This window comes from Carcharhinus amblyrhynchos, chromosome 26 (genome assembly GCF_965287045.1).
Source record: "Carcharhinus amblyrhynchos chromosome 26, sCarAmb.v2.hapA, whole genome shotgun sequence".
In the NCBI taxonomy this organism is placed as follows: Eukaryota; Metazoa; Chordata; class Chondrichthyes; order Carcharhiniformes; family Carcharhinidae; genus Carcharhinus; species Carcharhinus amblyrhynchos.
This window is the reverse complement of record NC_137349.1, coordinates 1,076,506-1,091,877: the sequence shown is the minus strand read 5'-3', so window position 1 is coordinate 1,091,877 and position 15,372 is coordinate 1,076,506. Positions and strand designations below refer to the sequence as shown.

The following is a 15,372-nucleotide window of genomic DNA, read 5'->3' as shown; positions in this document are numbered from 1 at the left end:
CCTCCGCCTGCCGATATTTTATGCTCTTCGGAAGGAATCCTGCAGATGTCCTACTAGTCTAAACCTTCTCGGTGAGCCTTACCCGCAGTCAGTCTCTCCTTGTGGCGACCTTGCGGACAAGGAGACACCATCACCTGATCCCAGTTTGGTTGTAGTGGCTTGAGTCCATTGACGACCTTAAATCAACGGTGCCTGCCCGACTTGCGAGGAATTCATTTGCTGTTTTAACGTTGTTTGAAAGCGGCAGTTATTTCTGCTGTATCAAATCGGTTTCAGTATTGCATGCAGCCCCACTGATCATAATTTAAGATTATTTCCATTGCTATCTCATCACCACTTTTCTGGCTGTGGACCGATTAAAGAACCAGAAAATTCTCCCAGTGGGGCCTCCACGTCTTCCTTGAAAGCTTCGAATCGTCCACCTGAATTCCATTTTAATATATTTTCTCATTTTTTCCTCTCCCTGTTGTCCATTTACTTTTTAGAATCAAAATCAGTGTCTTATCAGCTCACATACAATAATTCAAATTAGTTTTCTTTAAGCTAAACCGTTGAATTCTCCAAGAAATTGAATTAAAGACAATAATAACATTTGAAAGTCAGAATGTAGAACTGAAACAAAATGATTCCTCAAATAATTTGAATTGATGGACTTTGAATTGGGACGAACATGTCAATATATTTTATTCAATTGTTTTAATTTAACTAGCCAGCACTCCAAAGGTGTGGAGGTTAGATTGATTGACCATGCTAATTTGTGTCTTAGTGTTGGGGATTAGCAGGATAAATAGGGTTGTTGGAATAGTACCTGCATGGGATTGTTGTCAGTGAAGACTCGATGGGCCAAATGAACTCTATGAATGGTATGCTTTGTCTGTATAGTGCACAAGAAACAATACTTCTCACTGTATGCTAATACATGTGATAATAATAAATCAAATCAAAAGGCTTTCTCCTGCACTGTAGATACTCTGTGATGATTCTATCCATCAATCTATCAATTCCTGGCTTGGAACACTGTCAGTGTGGGGTTTGCACATTCTCCCTGTGTCTGCATGGGTTTCCTCCGGGTGCTCCGGTTTCTTCCCACAGTCCAAAGATGTGCCGGTCAGGTTGGTTGGCCATGCTAAATTGACCCTAGTGTCAGGAGATTAGAAGGATACATATATGGGGTTACGGGCATAGGGCCTGGGTGGGATTGTGGTCAGTGCAGACTCGATGGGCTGAATGGCCTCCTTCTGCACTATAGGGATTCTTTAGATTCTACGGATATCCTTATCTCACATTTTCCCCCTTTGGCACTGAATAACTGCCTCACCGGTTAATTATCTCTCCACTTCCATGCTTGTCTTTAATCTTTCTCCATTTCTATCCTATTCATAGCTTATCAGTCTTTTGCAATTTCTGTTATTTCTCCTCTAGTTAGCCTTCTTTAGGATGGTTATTTTGAAAAGTTTCTACAATGTGAAGTATTTTTGATTTCCCATTGATGTATAATTCACACAGATGTGAATCACACACTGGATGTGAAATCAGCCAAACTCTGTCTAAAAGTCACTGAGTCGCCTTCAGGTGAGAATCTCACCTGACGTCAGCCTTAAGTTAGTTGCAGTGTAGTTGCTGTTGGCAAAAAAAGATGAAATATCAAAAATTCTCAGTTTGTTTATGTTTAATTAATAAAAAATGTTACTCATGTTTCTGCTGGGCAGTTGAGTTTTTGTCACATTTAAACCTAAATCTTGAAATGAGTAGGATTCTACAGTGCTGGAAACCATAGAATCCCTACAGTGCAAAAGAGACCATTTGGCCCATTGAATCTGCACTGACTCTTTGACAGAGTAACTTATCCAGTCCCTCTCCCCACCCTATCTGTGTAACCCCATACATTTCCCATGGCTAATCCATCTAAGCAACACATCTTGAGACATTAAGGGGCAATTTAGCATTGCCAATTCACCTAACCTGCATATCTTTGAACTGTGGAAGGAAACTGGAGTACTCAGAAGAAATCCATGCAGATATAGGCAAGAATGTGCAAACTCCACACAGACAGTCATCCGAGGTCGAAATTGAACCTGGGACCCTAGAGCCGAGAGACTGAAGTGCTAACCACTGTGCCACCATGCCGAAAGGACTCCATTTCCCCTAGCTAATGAGTTAATGTAGGATCATCAGTCTAATTTTAGGTTTCTTACAGCGCATTTGTAAAGCTGGTATCCATTCTGCAACAGTAATTTTTTTTATGTTGGAGCCCCTGGGCTTATCTGAAGAATATTCTGACATCTGTTGATTTTTCTTAGCTGGTTGTTCATAACATCATAGCTTGGTCTCGTTCTCCAAACCCCCACTACTGCTCCATATTTCCCTCACTGCTTATTTCTTTATTTCTGCTGTTGTGCCTACAAGAGTATCATACTTCCTACATCTTTGGATTAAGTTTATTTTTCTGTTCTGTTTGCTCTGCATTCATTCATCAACATAGTCTCAGCATGTTACTGCTGCTGTTGGAGTACACCATTTACAATTATCTTTTCAATTTTTACTGTGTCAAGATGATTCTCCATATTCCTGCTGTTCAAGTCAAATGCCACAATATCTTTGCTGTTGAAGTCATATGAAAAGTCTCACAACACCAGGTTAAAATCCAACAGGCCACGAGCTTTCGGAGCACTGCTCCTTTATTAGGTGAGTGGGAATTGTGTTCACAAACAGGGCATATATAGACACAAACTCAATTTACAAGCTAATGGTTGGAATGCGAGTCTTTAAAAGTAATCAAGTCTTTACAGGTAACGAAATGTGAGTAGAGAAAGGGTTAAGCACAGGTTAAAGAGATGTGTATTGTCTCCAGCCAGAACAGTTTGTGAGAAGGGAAGTCCATTGAAAACTTGTTGGACTACACACTTCAACCAGATGAAATCAAAGTTCTCAGCCGAGGGCTCAATTTCTGCCCCACCGCCAAAATGGACCCCATCAGTCTCGCAGCAGACACAGAGGCATTCAGTGGGGATCTTGTGTTCATGTCACACTACCTGTAACCCCCACGACTTGCCTGGGCTTGCAAAATCTCACTAATTGTCCTGGCTGAAGACAATACACATCTCTTTAACCTGTGCTTAACCCTCTCTCCACTCACACTGTCTGTACCTTTAAGAATTAATTACCTGTAAAAACTCGCATTCCAACCATTATCTTGTAAATTGAGTTTGTGTCTTTCTATGTTTGTTTGTGAACACAACTCCCACTCACCTGATGAAGGGGCAGTGCTCCGAAAGCTTCTGCTACTAAATAAACCTGTTGGACTTTAACGTGGTGTTGTGAGACTTCTTGCTATGCTTACCCCAGTCCAACGCCAGCATCTCCACATAATGGAAGTCATGTGATTCAGGGAAGGGAAACCCACTATCCACTCTTGTCAGTCATTTCATGGAATTAGCATTAATAAGATAAAAATATAAAACCGTAAGTAAAGAAGTTAAATATGCCTTTTGCAGGATAACAGCATATCCTGTTGACCTCCTTTAAGGTCAAACCAAATAAAAAAGCATATACGGAAGCTAGCACTGCTTTTCAACTTTGAGATGGCAAACCTATTAAATTTGCCTTCATTGATCATGTTGTCATGTCAAGTCTTTACATATTGCTGCACAGAACTCCAGACTGTACGTTATATGTGTGTTAGATGTGCTCATATTCCTAATAGCTTACTTGACATGATTTTTTGTACAGTTTACCGTGCATTTTATAAATGAATGGAGCTCCTAAATTGCTACTCCAGCACAATGTGCACTGGAATAAAATTTTAATGCAGTCTTCGGTGCAGAAACTATGTAAAACTTAAATTACACACAATCTATTCAACAGGTGGCAAGATGGTTCACACTGCTGCCTCACAGCACCAGAGACCTGGATTCGATTCCTGGCTTGGGTCACTTTTGGTGTGGAGTTTGCACATTCTTCTTGTGTCTGTGTGGGTTTCCTCTGGGTGCTCTGGTTTCCTCCCACAGTCCAAAGATGTGCAGGTTAGGTTGATTGGCCATGCTAAATGACCCCTAAGTGTTGGGCATTAGTAGGGTTAATACGAAGGATTATAGGTATAGGGCCTGGGTGGGATTGAGGTTGGTGTAGACTCAATGGGCCAAATGGCCTCCTTCTGCACTGTAGAGTTTCTATGATGAGGTACTGCTCAGCCTTTCAATTCTTGTGGTTTATTATATTTTTCAACAAGTACTAACATACCACCTGGATGTAAAGCATGCAAGAAATCTGTTTATAGTTATTTTCAACATTTTTTAATTCATTCCTTTGAGAAGAACTGTATATGGACTTGGAAAGAGCTTCTGATGGAGAATGAATTACTCTATTTGGAAAATATCTTGTGTTGAAATAACATTATATATGTATATTGCTTGAGGAGTTTAGAATGTAATCACCTATTTAATGAAATATAGATGGTTCAAGGACAATAACTATTGTTCAGGAAATGAACCATTAACAAGCTGGGTCCTGCAGTGCTGATAGTGACTGCAAGAAAATTGTTCATATTAGACACATTTAACAGAAAGTGTTTCACAGAAATGTGTGAATTTTGTTTTTCAACAATCTGTTGAGTGAATATTATTTAGAACTTCATGTGAAACAAATACACAGCCAAGTTACACATGTCACAGTTTCTCTTTGTGGGACTGGTGTTTATGTAGTTACCTGTGCTATTGCAATAATTCATGCACCAATCTGTCTTTGCAGAGGTTTGCTGGTTGAATTGATGGATCACAAGGTTCATGTAACGTTTGTGCCGTGGGAGATGTCATATGTGCTATTCAGAATATGTATTTTTATCTGAACAATGAATAACTTTCTAAAACAGCAATATATTTTAAAATTGATACATACATTCCTTATTCTAAATCTGTTGAAATGATTTTGTGCCAGTTTTATGTATTAAGATGGATGCACAGTTGCATAGTACCATGAACATGAAGCAAATAATCTTTTATACTTACTGATATCCCTCTGTCTCCTTTGTTGCCATGATTTAGCGATGCTGGTTAAAGACCACCTGGAATGGTAGAAGCCCTCATTATTTATATCACAAGTAAAAGTTCTTATTTCAGCAAGGGTCTCTATGTAAAACGGCTGCTCCCAGGATACCTCTAACCTGCACTTCTAAAACATAACAGAAGATAATGGAGAGTCTGAGAGAGAGATCCACTGAATACATAAATTTCTCTTATTCGGAATAATGGCCTGAATTAACAGACAGCCTATTCCTGTGGTCATTTCCATAAATGATTGGGATACATAAGCCTGTTGTGAACTTATTAGATTTGTAGTCTGAATGGAGGATACAGTCAAGGTTTTGCAACAGGAATTAGATTTGTTGTACAATTGGGGATACAAATAGAAAATGAGATTTAATATAACTAATGCAAAATGTTTCATATTGGAAGAAAGATCAAGCATCATATGTAAAAATCCAAAGAAATTATGTTGACTTTTTAATAATACGGAGAAAAATGCAACATATCATTTTTGAAACATATTGCTGTACGGACCTCATTCAGAATACTGTGCACAATTCCAGAAGGGACAGCCTTGAGAGAGCCCAGAGAAGAATGATCCCAAGTTAAAGCACACTGAACAATGAGAAAAGATTAGGGAAAATTAATCTTAACAGTTCTGAAAGAAAAGAGTTAAGAAGAGACACATCAATCATTATGTAATAAAGGCAAGGCAGACAAGATATTGTTCTAAGGGCAATCAGGTAAGTTAAATATTAGTACAACATTTAAGTGAGTGAAAAATAAATTTAACAATGATCTTGGAGCGGGGAGGGTGAATATATTTATTCAAAGAGTAATAATGGAGTTAAATGTCATTTTGGAAATCTTGAAATATTGAAGACATTAGCTTGATGGTCTTTTCTTAACTTTGATCTTGTAATAGAATCATGGGATAGGTGTAACATCATTACTAGTTACGCAGCGTTGAAATGATAATTTTGTTTAATTCAATCTGCCATGTTGCAATGCTTCTGAAGGAATGCCTACAAACCCTCCATTCATAGCTCTCAGGTATTGAGAGGATGGTAGAACTGACTTTTTGAGGCTCTTACTTAACTTATTATCTTTCTTTACAGGTTTTACTGGGATTTCACAATGTTGTTGTTTATGGTTGGAAATCTCATAATTATCCCAGTAGGAATCACCTTTTTCAAGGAAGAAACAACTACACCGTGGATTATCTTTAATGTCGTGTCTGACACTTTCTTCCTTATGGATTTAGTCTTAAACTTCAGAACTGGAATTGTTATAGAAGATAACACAGAAATCATATTGGACCCAGAGAAAATTAAGAAGACATATTTAAAAAGCTGGTTTATTGTAGACTTTGTCTCCTCAATCCCTGTGGATTATATATTTTTGATAGTAGAAAAAGGCATCGATTCAGAAGTTTATAAAACTGCCAGAGCACTACGGATTGTACGGTTTACAAAAATTCTCAGTCTTTTACGATTATTGAGGCTCTCCAGATTGATTAGGTATATTCACCAATGGGAAGAGGTAAGACTATTTTTAAATGAGTTTCCTTTTCTTCCTGTTGTGATAATGTTGATACATATTTATATTTCTAGCAGTCTAGACATGATGAGATACAAATTCAGCATTGTTAAACCAGATTTACAGGTATTAAATGATCATAATAATGTTAAATGTAATGATGGGAAGGCCTATTCCCAATTTGTATTCATGTCTTAGCTGTGACTAAATCCTGACTGCATTGTGGTTGAAATGAGCGCAGGGCTCATTCTGAACCCACTGGTTATAAGTAAGCAGAAATCTTTGGAGTTATATGGATGTCCACCCTCAAGATTGAACTCGGGCTTTTGATGACATTTAGGTGTGGTGGGAAAGGTGCTTGGAATTAATCTTGTTGAATTAAGATGTTTAGTAAATTGATTCTTTGAAATTAATTGAAGCAAAGTATGATACAATCATTATCACACGACATATAGGGGATAACACAAAGGTCAAATGGAAGTAAAGAAAGTGCTGGCATATGTAAAATGATTTTTGTGACCTTGGGATAAGATGTCCTACAGTGGTTTACAGCTGAATAAATATATTTGATGTGTCGGGAGATACAGCAGCCAATTTGCACAGAATAAGAAACACCCCAATATGATAATGACCAGATAACACATTCATATTAGTATTTGTGGATAGATAAAAATTGACCAGGACATCAGGATTAAAATTGCTCTTCTTTGAATAGTGATACAAGGGGCCGGACTCTGCAGATGTTTAAAAATGGCCTTTTCCCCAGAAAGTGCAGGACATGACTGAGTACTGGTAAAGGGTTTCAAGGAAAAATACATGCCCATACCATTATACAGGTTGCCTCTGCAGTGCAACTTTATTTCAGGACAGGATACTGGTGGGAGTTGTCCCCAGTCGACTTGCTTTTTGGAAATAACCTGGTGGGATCAAGGGTGAAAACATCCCCAATGGTTGTAGAGAAGCTGTGTGAGGTCAGAGAAGCAGAGCAGCTACAAGAGAAAGTCCCTGGTGTGGTAACCCAATCTATGGCCAAAGAAACCCTTTGCACATTCTCCTCGTGTCTGCGTGGGTTTCCTTCCGGTGCTTCTGTTTCCTCCCACAGTCCAAAGATGTGCAGGTTAGGTTGATAGGCCATGCTAAATTGACCGTAGATGCATAGGTTAGAGGATTAGTGGGTAAAATATGTATGGACGTGGGGGTAGGGCCTGGGTGGGATTGTGGTTGGTGCAGACTCAATGGGCCAAATGGCCTCTTTCTGTACTGGGTTTCTATGATTTCTATGATCAGAAGATGCCAAAATAGCATTGCGGAAGGATGACTCTGCTGTTGGGCTGTCCAATACTTTTTTCAGAAGCTTAGAAGACTCTAAGGATGTAATTAATAACTCTTCCTTGGCCGTGGCTGAACAAGCTGGCCTGGTGCTAAAAAATTTAAAATAGACTGCCCAAACTGAAGTTGAAACAGACAGAGTTATGGAATGCTTTTACTTTAAAAATGAGGTAGTGATGAGGAATTGGAGACCCCCCACCCCACAGACCTGCAGACAACGATTGGACAATGATCCAAAAGCTAGTCGTGTATCTGAAGCACCAAGGGAAATATTGAAGATAGCCCACAGAATCCCCAGGGCTGACCTGTCAGCATATGGAAAAACCAAGCCAGCATTCTTACCAGCCACACCTCCACAAAGATGTGGTGAAGTTCTACAACAATTGCTAACCTCTATTAACTAATGTAAGAACAGAAACTCATTCCTTCAGGTTATAATTGTTGTTGGAGATTTAAAAAAAAATTAAAAGTCAAAGATTTTTACAACTTTTTCTTTCATGCTCTCTCTCTCTTTGTTAATCCAATTTTTTTTTCTCTCTTTATTTCTCTCTTTCTGTCCAATTGACACTGAATTTACCCACTCTGGCATGTGCCTTTATCTTAATCTTTGCTGCTCATGTCACAATCCATCAATTTAATTGGTTAAGGAGAGGCACCAGTCTTGGGTGACTGTCTGTGTGGAGGTTGCATATTCTCCCCGTGTCTGCATGGGTTTTCTCCAGATGCTCCGGTTTCCGCCCACAGTCCAAAGATGTGCAGGTTAGGTGAATTGCTTATGCTAAATTGTCTCAAGAGTTTAGACTGATTAGCTATGGAAGATGTGTGAGGTTACAGGCACATGGTGGGGGAGAGGGCCTGGGTAAGATAATCTGTCAGACAGTTGGCACAAACTCGATGGGCTGAATGGCCTCATCTGCACTATAAGGATTCTGTGCTGTTATGATATTTGCTTGTGCCATTCTAGAAGTCCTGTAAGGGGTCCCAATACAATTTGCATCTTAGACATTCAGCAAGTTGCAGCTTAGAATATTATCAATATGAATGAAGGAAGCACAAGTCATTGCCTTGATACCGAAAAGAATTGGGCCAATATTTAGCGGTTGGATGGTTCTATTGCACTGTGTGTTCTTAACAGGTCCATGGTTTGAATGTGATGGGTGGCAGGCTCCCACAATAAATGTAACTTAATTAAGCGTGTAATTTGAACTCCTGTGATTTGGAGTTTTATTTTGTGTACTTAATTTGTTTTATAGTTTGCTACGAAAGTAAGCACCCTGTATTACTTTGCAATTAGCATTCCTTCAACAGATATATAACAGAATTGTCCAAAATTGGTATCAACTAAAAGTTTGCAATTTATTTCCCTAAGTATGCAAAATGTCCAAATCTGCTCATGTCATATATTCTAATATATATATGTTCACTCAGAAGTAGCTCTCTTTCCCCTTGCTTAGAAGGTTGGCGGTTCATGCCCTACTCCAGAGACTTGAGCTAATCAGATAGGCTAACTCTCCAGTGCAGTATTGAGAGAGTGTTGCACAGTTGGAGTCTTTTGGATGAGATGTTAAACTGAGACTGTGGGGTGAATTTTCCTATTCTGTCCACCACGGGAATCGTAGTGGGTGAAGAGCTACCAGGAAAAGGTCCATTGACCTTGTACAGGATTTTCCAGTTTTGGGGCCAGCACGGCTGGAACACCCTCCCCACCACCCCCGGGTAGGATTCTCCAATCTCATCGGTTCCCGTCTTTTTGCTAGTGAGAATGGACAAATTGTTGTTCAGCTAAAATTCCATTCAGTGTGGCGGCACCGCAGGATTGGAACTGCAGATGAGGCCGGAGGATTCCAATGCCTATCTTCCATCTTGGCTGGATGTATAAGATCCAATAGTGTTTTTAAAAGCAGAATAAGGAAAGTTATACACCCAGGTCAATATTTACACCAGTGAAACAGATCATCTGGTGATTATGATGTTGTTGTGTTTGGGAATTGTGTTGTCTGCAACTTGGATGCTGTAGTTTCTACATCATAACACTTAAAAAAAAATTAATTGTCTGTAAAGCAGCTTGGGATTGCCTGGGGTCAGGAATGGTGCTATATAAATGCATTCTTTCAATGCGCTTACATATTTGTGCCTGTCTTCTTAATTTAAATGTTAGTGACCTGTGCTTTGGTAATCACTTTTAAAATCAGTTCCATTTTCTGTGAATATTCAGCTAAAGAGCAGTGCATTAAAAGAAAATCCAATGAAAATCACAAAGGGAACTTTTAACTTGTTCAAAACTAACATTTGTGCTATGTTCGGTTTTCCATTAATATTTATCATTAATTCTGTTAACCAGTAACAAAAGCATTTTTTTTTGCATTTTGATTGAAAGGAGGCTTCTATAAGTGCCCATAAAAGGGTAAAAGGCTGGTAGTTAGGTATATCATAAGCAACCCTATATACAATAGGGACAGCATGGTGGCACAGTGATTAGCACGGTTGCCTCATACCACCAGGCACTTGGGTTTGATTTCACCTTGAGTGACTGTGTGGAATTTGTACGTTCTCCCCGTGGGTTTCCCCTGGGTGCTCCAATTTCCTCCCACAGTCCAAAGATGCGCAGATTAGGTGGATTGATCATGATAAATTGCCCCTTAATTGAGTAGGATTAGTGGAGTTCTTGGGATTACATACATGGGGTTACGGGGATGCGATGTTCTGTCGGAGAGTCATTGCAGACTCGATGGGCTAAATGGGCTTCTTCTGCACTGTAGAGATTCTATGTTATATACATATATAAAGCACTAAAACACTTCTCTGTTTTATTGTTATTTTCATAGCCTTTCATGGATTCTGCAAACTTTAAGTCTCTGATTGTTTTCAAATTATCGGTGATTTTTGTGCTTAAACTTTAGATATTGTCCAGATTAACTCAGAGAGGTGGTGGGGCAGTCACACAATGTGTGATAAGGTGGTTGGTTCTTGCTTGAAGTTTCCCACCACAAACTCTAGACTTTGACCAAGGTGTTCAGTAACAGTTAGCTGATTTTCAAAATAACAGGATGGAAAATTGGAGGAGGAATTATTTTAGCCTCTTCTTCTTCCACCTTTAAATTCATTCTTGGAGACAAGTTTGGTGTTTTTAAAACTGGCTGAGAATGGAGACTTAAAGAACTGAAGAGCTTAAAATGTTAGGGTTAAAATAGGGAGGATACTTCCCGTGTAAAAATGTACTCACGCTGTACAAGGTGAACAAGCTTGACTGCAAGATAATTGGATTGATGAGCATTTTTGAAATTCTTAATTTCCAGAAAGAATTGTATTTATTTTTTGAATCTCAGAATTTTACAGGAAAGAAGGCTATTTAGAGCATCATACCTGTGTCAATTTCTGTAAGTACCGTAACTCTGATCACATCCCCACCCTACTCTGATAACTTACTCTTTCGTATTTCAAACAGTCAATAGACTTCCCTAAGAAACTTCACGCACAGCTACAGTAACGTTGCCCTACTCAATATCAAGGATACTGCTTTTCATGTCTTCTCTCTTATCTTTCTCACCAGACTCACATTGCAATCTCGTATTATTAATTCTTGTATTGCGATATTGAAAGCATGCACATGACTAGATTGTGTAACAAAAAAGCTAAAACAATACGATAAAATAAAAGCAAAATACTGCAGAAGCTGGAAATCCGAATTAAAAACAGAGAATGCAGGAAACACTCAGCAAGTCAGGCAGCATCTTTGTGGAGAGCGAGTTAATGTTTCAGATCAGTGACCTGTTGCAGCATTGAAAGTTAAGAGATGTAACAGGTTTTAAGCAGGTAAAGAAAGAGGGAAGGGGATGGGGAATAACAAAGGCAAAGCTCTTGATAGGGTAAAGGCAAGAGAAACTAAATGACAAGAGGGATGATGGAGCAGGGCAAAAGGAGGTGACAATGGGACAAGTAAAGAAACAAAAGATGAGTTTGGCGCAAGATGTGAATGGGAGATATCAGAATTATCTCCAACAACGGTCAATTGAAAAAAAAATGGGAAAAGTTGTGATCTGAAATTGTTGAATTCAGTGTTGAATCTGTAAAGCTCTCAAGTGCATATCAAAAGATGAGGTGATATTAAGCTTATGTTAAGCATCATTGGGACAGTATCAGAGGTTGAGAATGGAGGGGTGAGAGTGAGAATGAGGCAAAGAATTAAAATGCCGGGTGACCAGAAGTCTTAAAGAAGATGCGTCATTTAGTCCATTCCTTACTTGCATGACAACTTAGGAAATACATTTTTAAGTTAAAGGTGTAAGGATAGAAATCATTACAATTGATGTACAAATGTTCAATACACTTGAGTCAAATATCTCTTGCTGCTATTTCAATAAAAGTGTTGACTCACTTGTTTTATAATGCCTTCTTTAAAACAATGGACAGAAGAATTTGAGACTGACATTTTCATATAATTATGACCAAAAAAGTAATTTCTGCTGTGATAGTCTTTTTAAAATATTAAAAAAGTCCCAGTTGTAATACAATGAATTGTGTGCATATATGTTCAAGTGCAAAATTTAGTTAAGATAAAATCTGTTGGTCTAATATTTTACACATGGAACACATATCTACACTTGAACTTTTGAATATGTACATAAAATTGCTCACATGTAACATATACAAGCTTGGATGCCTTTTGTATAATATGTGGATATAGCTTTGCAAAGTAAATTGATTGCATGGAGGTAAAACAAAATAGATTTTCAATATGAAATTATGGCTGAAAAGCATGATGTTTATTGCTTTTAATTAAAACGGGGAACCTTTTACTCCTCCAAATTGTTGCATTGAATGGAAACTTTTTGTCAATTTGTCCCGACCCTGTCAGGTACAGATTTGTTGAGTTAAGGTTCCATGATCTGTAACAGTATACATTAATTGTAACTTCAGGAGTGAGTCCGTCACTGACAAACTCCCAGAGCAAGTAAGCATGGGGAACCTCAGGACACTGGTTTGTGAGAGTATTGCTGAGTTCTGACCTATTTTGCATAACAAACTGAAAACCAAAGCTGAGATTGTCCACACACTCTGGCCGGAATTTTACCACCTTGTCCGTCCCGGAATTGGGGCAGGTGAGGCTCGCAGAATGGAATTCTCAGTTGGTCTCAGGCGGGATTTTATGAGCCTCGCCCGAGTGAGGTTGTAAAATTCTTGCCAGTCTCTCTTTTGTAGCTGGCAAGTCAAGGAGTCTTTCATCTTGCCAGTCTCGGCTGGATCCAGCCCCAGGTTCTCAGAGGTAAAGAGATGTTAGAATCATAGAATCCCGACAATGCAGAAGGAGGCCATTCAGCCCATTTAGCTAGCACTGTCAACATTCTCACCCAGGCCCTACCCCTGTAACCCCACATACTTACCCTGCTAGTATTGGGACATAGATAAGCTGCAGAGCTGGGCCGAGAGGTGGCAGATGGAGTTTAATACGGAAAAGTGTGAGGTGATTCACTTTGGTAAGAGTAACAGGAGTACAGAGTATAGGGCTAATGGAAGGACTCTTAGTAGTGTTGACGAGCTGAGAGATCTCAGGGTACATTTGCATAGCTCCCTGAAAGTTGGCACCCAGGTTGATAAGGTTGTTAAGAAGGCGTACGGTGTGTTGGTGTGTTGGCTTTTATTGGTAGAGGGATTGAATTTCGGAGCTGTGAGGTCATGTTACAACTGTACAAAACTCTGGTGCGCCCGCACTTGGAGTATTGCGTACAGTTCTGGTCGCCGCATTATAAGAAAGATGTGGAAACATTGGAAAGGGTGCAGAGGAGGTTTACCAGGATGTTGCCTGGTATGGTGGGAAGGTCTTATCAGGAAAGGCTGAGGGACTTGAGGTTATTTTCATTAGAGAGAAGAAGGTTAAGAGGTGACCTGATTGAGGCATACAAGATGATCAAAGGATTGGATAGGGTGGACAGTGAGAGCCTTTTACCTTGGATGGTGATAGCTAACACAAGGGGACATAGCTTTAAATTAAGGGGTGGTAATTATAGGACGGATGTCAGAGGTAGATTCTTTACTCAGAGGGTAGTAAGGGCGTGGAATGCCCTGCCTGCAGCAGTTGTGGATTCGCCAACTTTAAGGGCGTTCAAATGGTCAGTGGATAGGCATATGGATAATATTGGAATAGTTTAGTTTAGAGGGTCATTAGATTGGTTCCACTGGTCAGCGCAACATCGAGGGCCGAAGGGCCTGTACTGCGCTGTAATGTTCTATGTTCTAATTTCCCCTGACATTAAGGGACAATTTAGCATGGTCAATCAACCTAACTTGCACATCTCAGGAACTTCAGAGGAAACCAGAGCACCTGAAGGAAACCCATGCAGACACTGGAAGACTGTGCAGACTCCACATAGACAGTTACCCGATGCCAAATTTGAACCTGGGTCCGTGGCGCGGTGAGATAGCAGTGCTTATCTCTGTGCCACCGTGCCGCCCAAATGTTAGGAGATCTACTGCACCAACTGTTCACCAAATTTTCTTTTCATCCAAAGGCATTATTTTCATTCAGTGCAGGATATTTGAATAAATTAAAACACTATTTTCTTAGCTTTTACTGAAATATGAATAGAAGATTCAAGAGATATGACATGCAATTGGATATTTTAGTCACAATATATTTTGAAATATATATTTGACAATAATTTCTCTCTCAGTGTCAACAAAATGAAGGAAATAGTCATTGACTTCAGGAAGAGGAGTGGAGAACATGCCCCTTTTTACATCAGCGGTGACGAAGTAGAAATGATCGAGAGCTTTAAGTTTTTAGGTGTGCAGATCACCAACAACCTGTCCTGGTCCCCCATGTTGACACCATAGTTAAGAAAACCCCACCAACACCTCTACTTCCTCAGAAGACTAAGGAAATTTGGCATGTCCGCTGTGACTCTCACCAACTTTTACAGATGAAAACATTCGTTCTGGTAGTATCACAGCTCCTGCTCTGCCCAAGGCTGCAAAAAACTACAAAAGGCTGTGAATGAAGCCCAATCCATCACACAAACCAGCCTCCCATCCATTGACTCTGTCTACTTCCCACTGCCTCAGAAAAGCAGCCAGCAAAATTAAGGACCCCATGCATCCCGAACATACTCTCTTCCATCTTCTTCTGTTGGGAAAAAGATACAAAATTCTGAGGTTGCGTACCAACCGACTCAAGGACATCTTCTTCCCTTAGTCATCAGACTTTTGAATGGACCAACCTCGCACTAAGTTGATCTTTTTCTACACCTTAGCTATGACTGTAACACTACATTCTGCACTCTCTCCTTTCCTTCTCTATTAACGGTATGCTTTATCTGTATATTGCACAAGAAGCAATACCTTTCACTGTATACTGATACATGTGATAATAATAAATCAAATCAAAGAAATTCTTAAATTATCAGCTATACTAGACAAAATAAGGTGAGAAATTGATTATCTGCAGCAACTTAATTTACATCCAAATTCAATTCTTACTGAACCATAA

The 15,372-nt window shown here is 39.4% G+C and overlaps 1 protein-coding gene across 1 annotated transcript in view; it reads left to right on the top strand.

The window, feature by feature from the left end:
* Window positions 1–15,372, top strand: part of hcn2b (hyperpolarization activated cyclic nucleotide-gated potassium channel 2b) — a 130,662-nt gene that overhangs the window by 9,260 nt on the left and 106,030 nt on the right. The window contains exon 2 of the mRNA XM_080213257.1: window positions 6,140–6,563. Coding sequence (XP_080069383.1) covers window positions 6,140–6,563 — 424 coding nt within the window. The remainder of the gene's footprint in view (window positions 1–6,139; window positions 6,564–15,372) is intronic.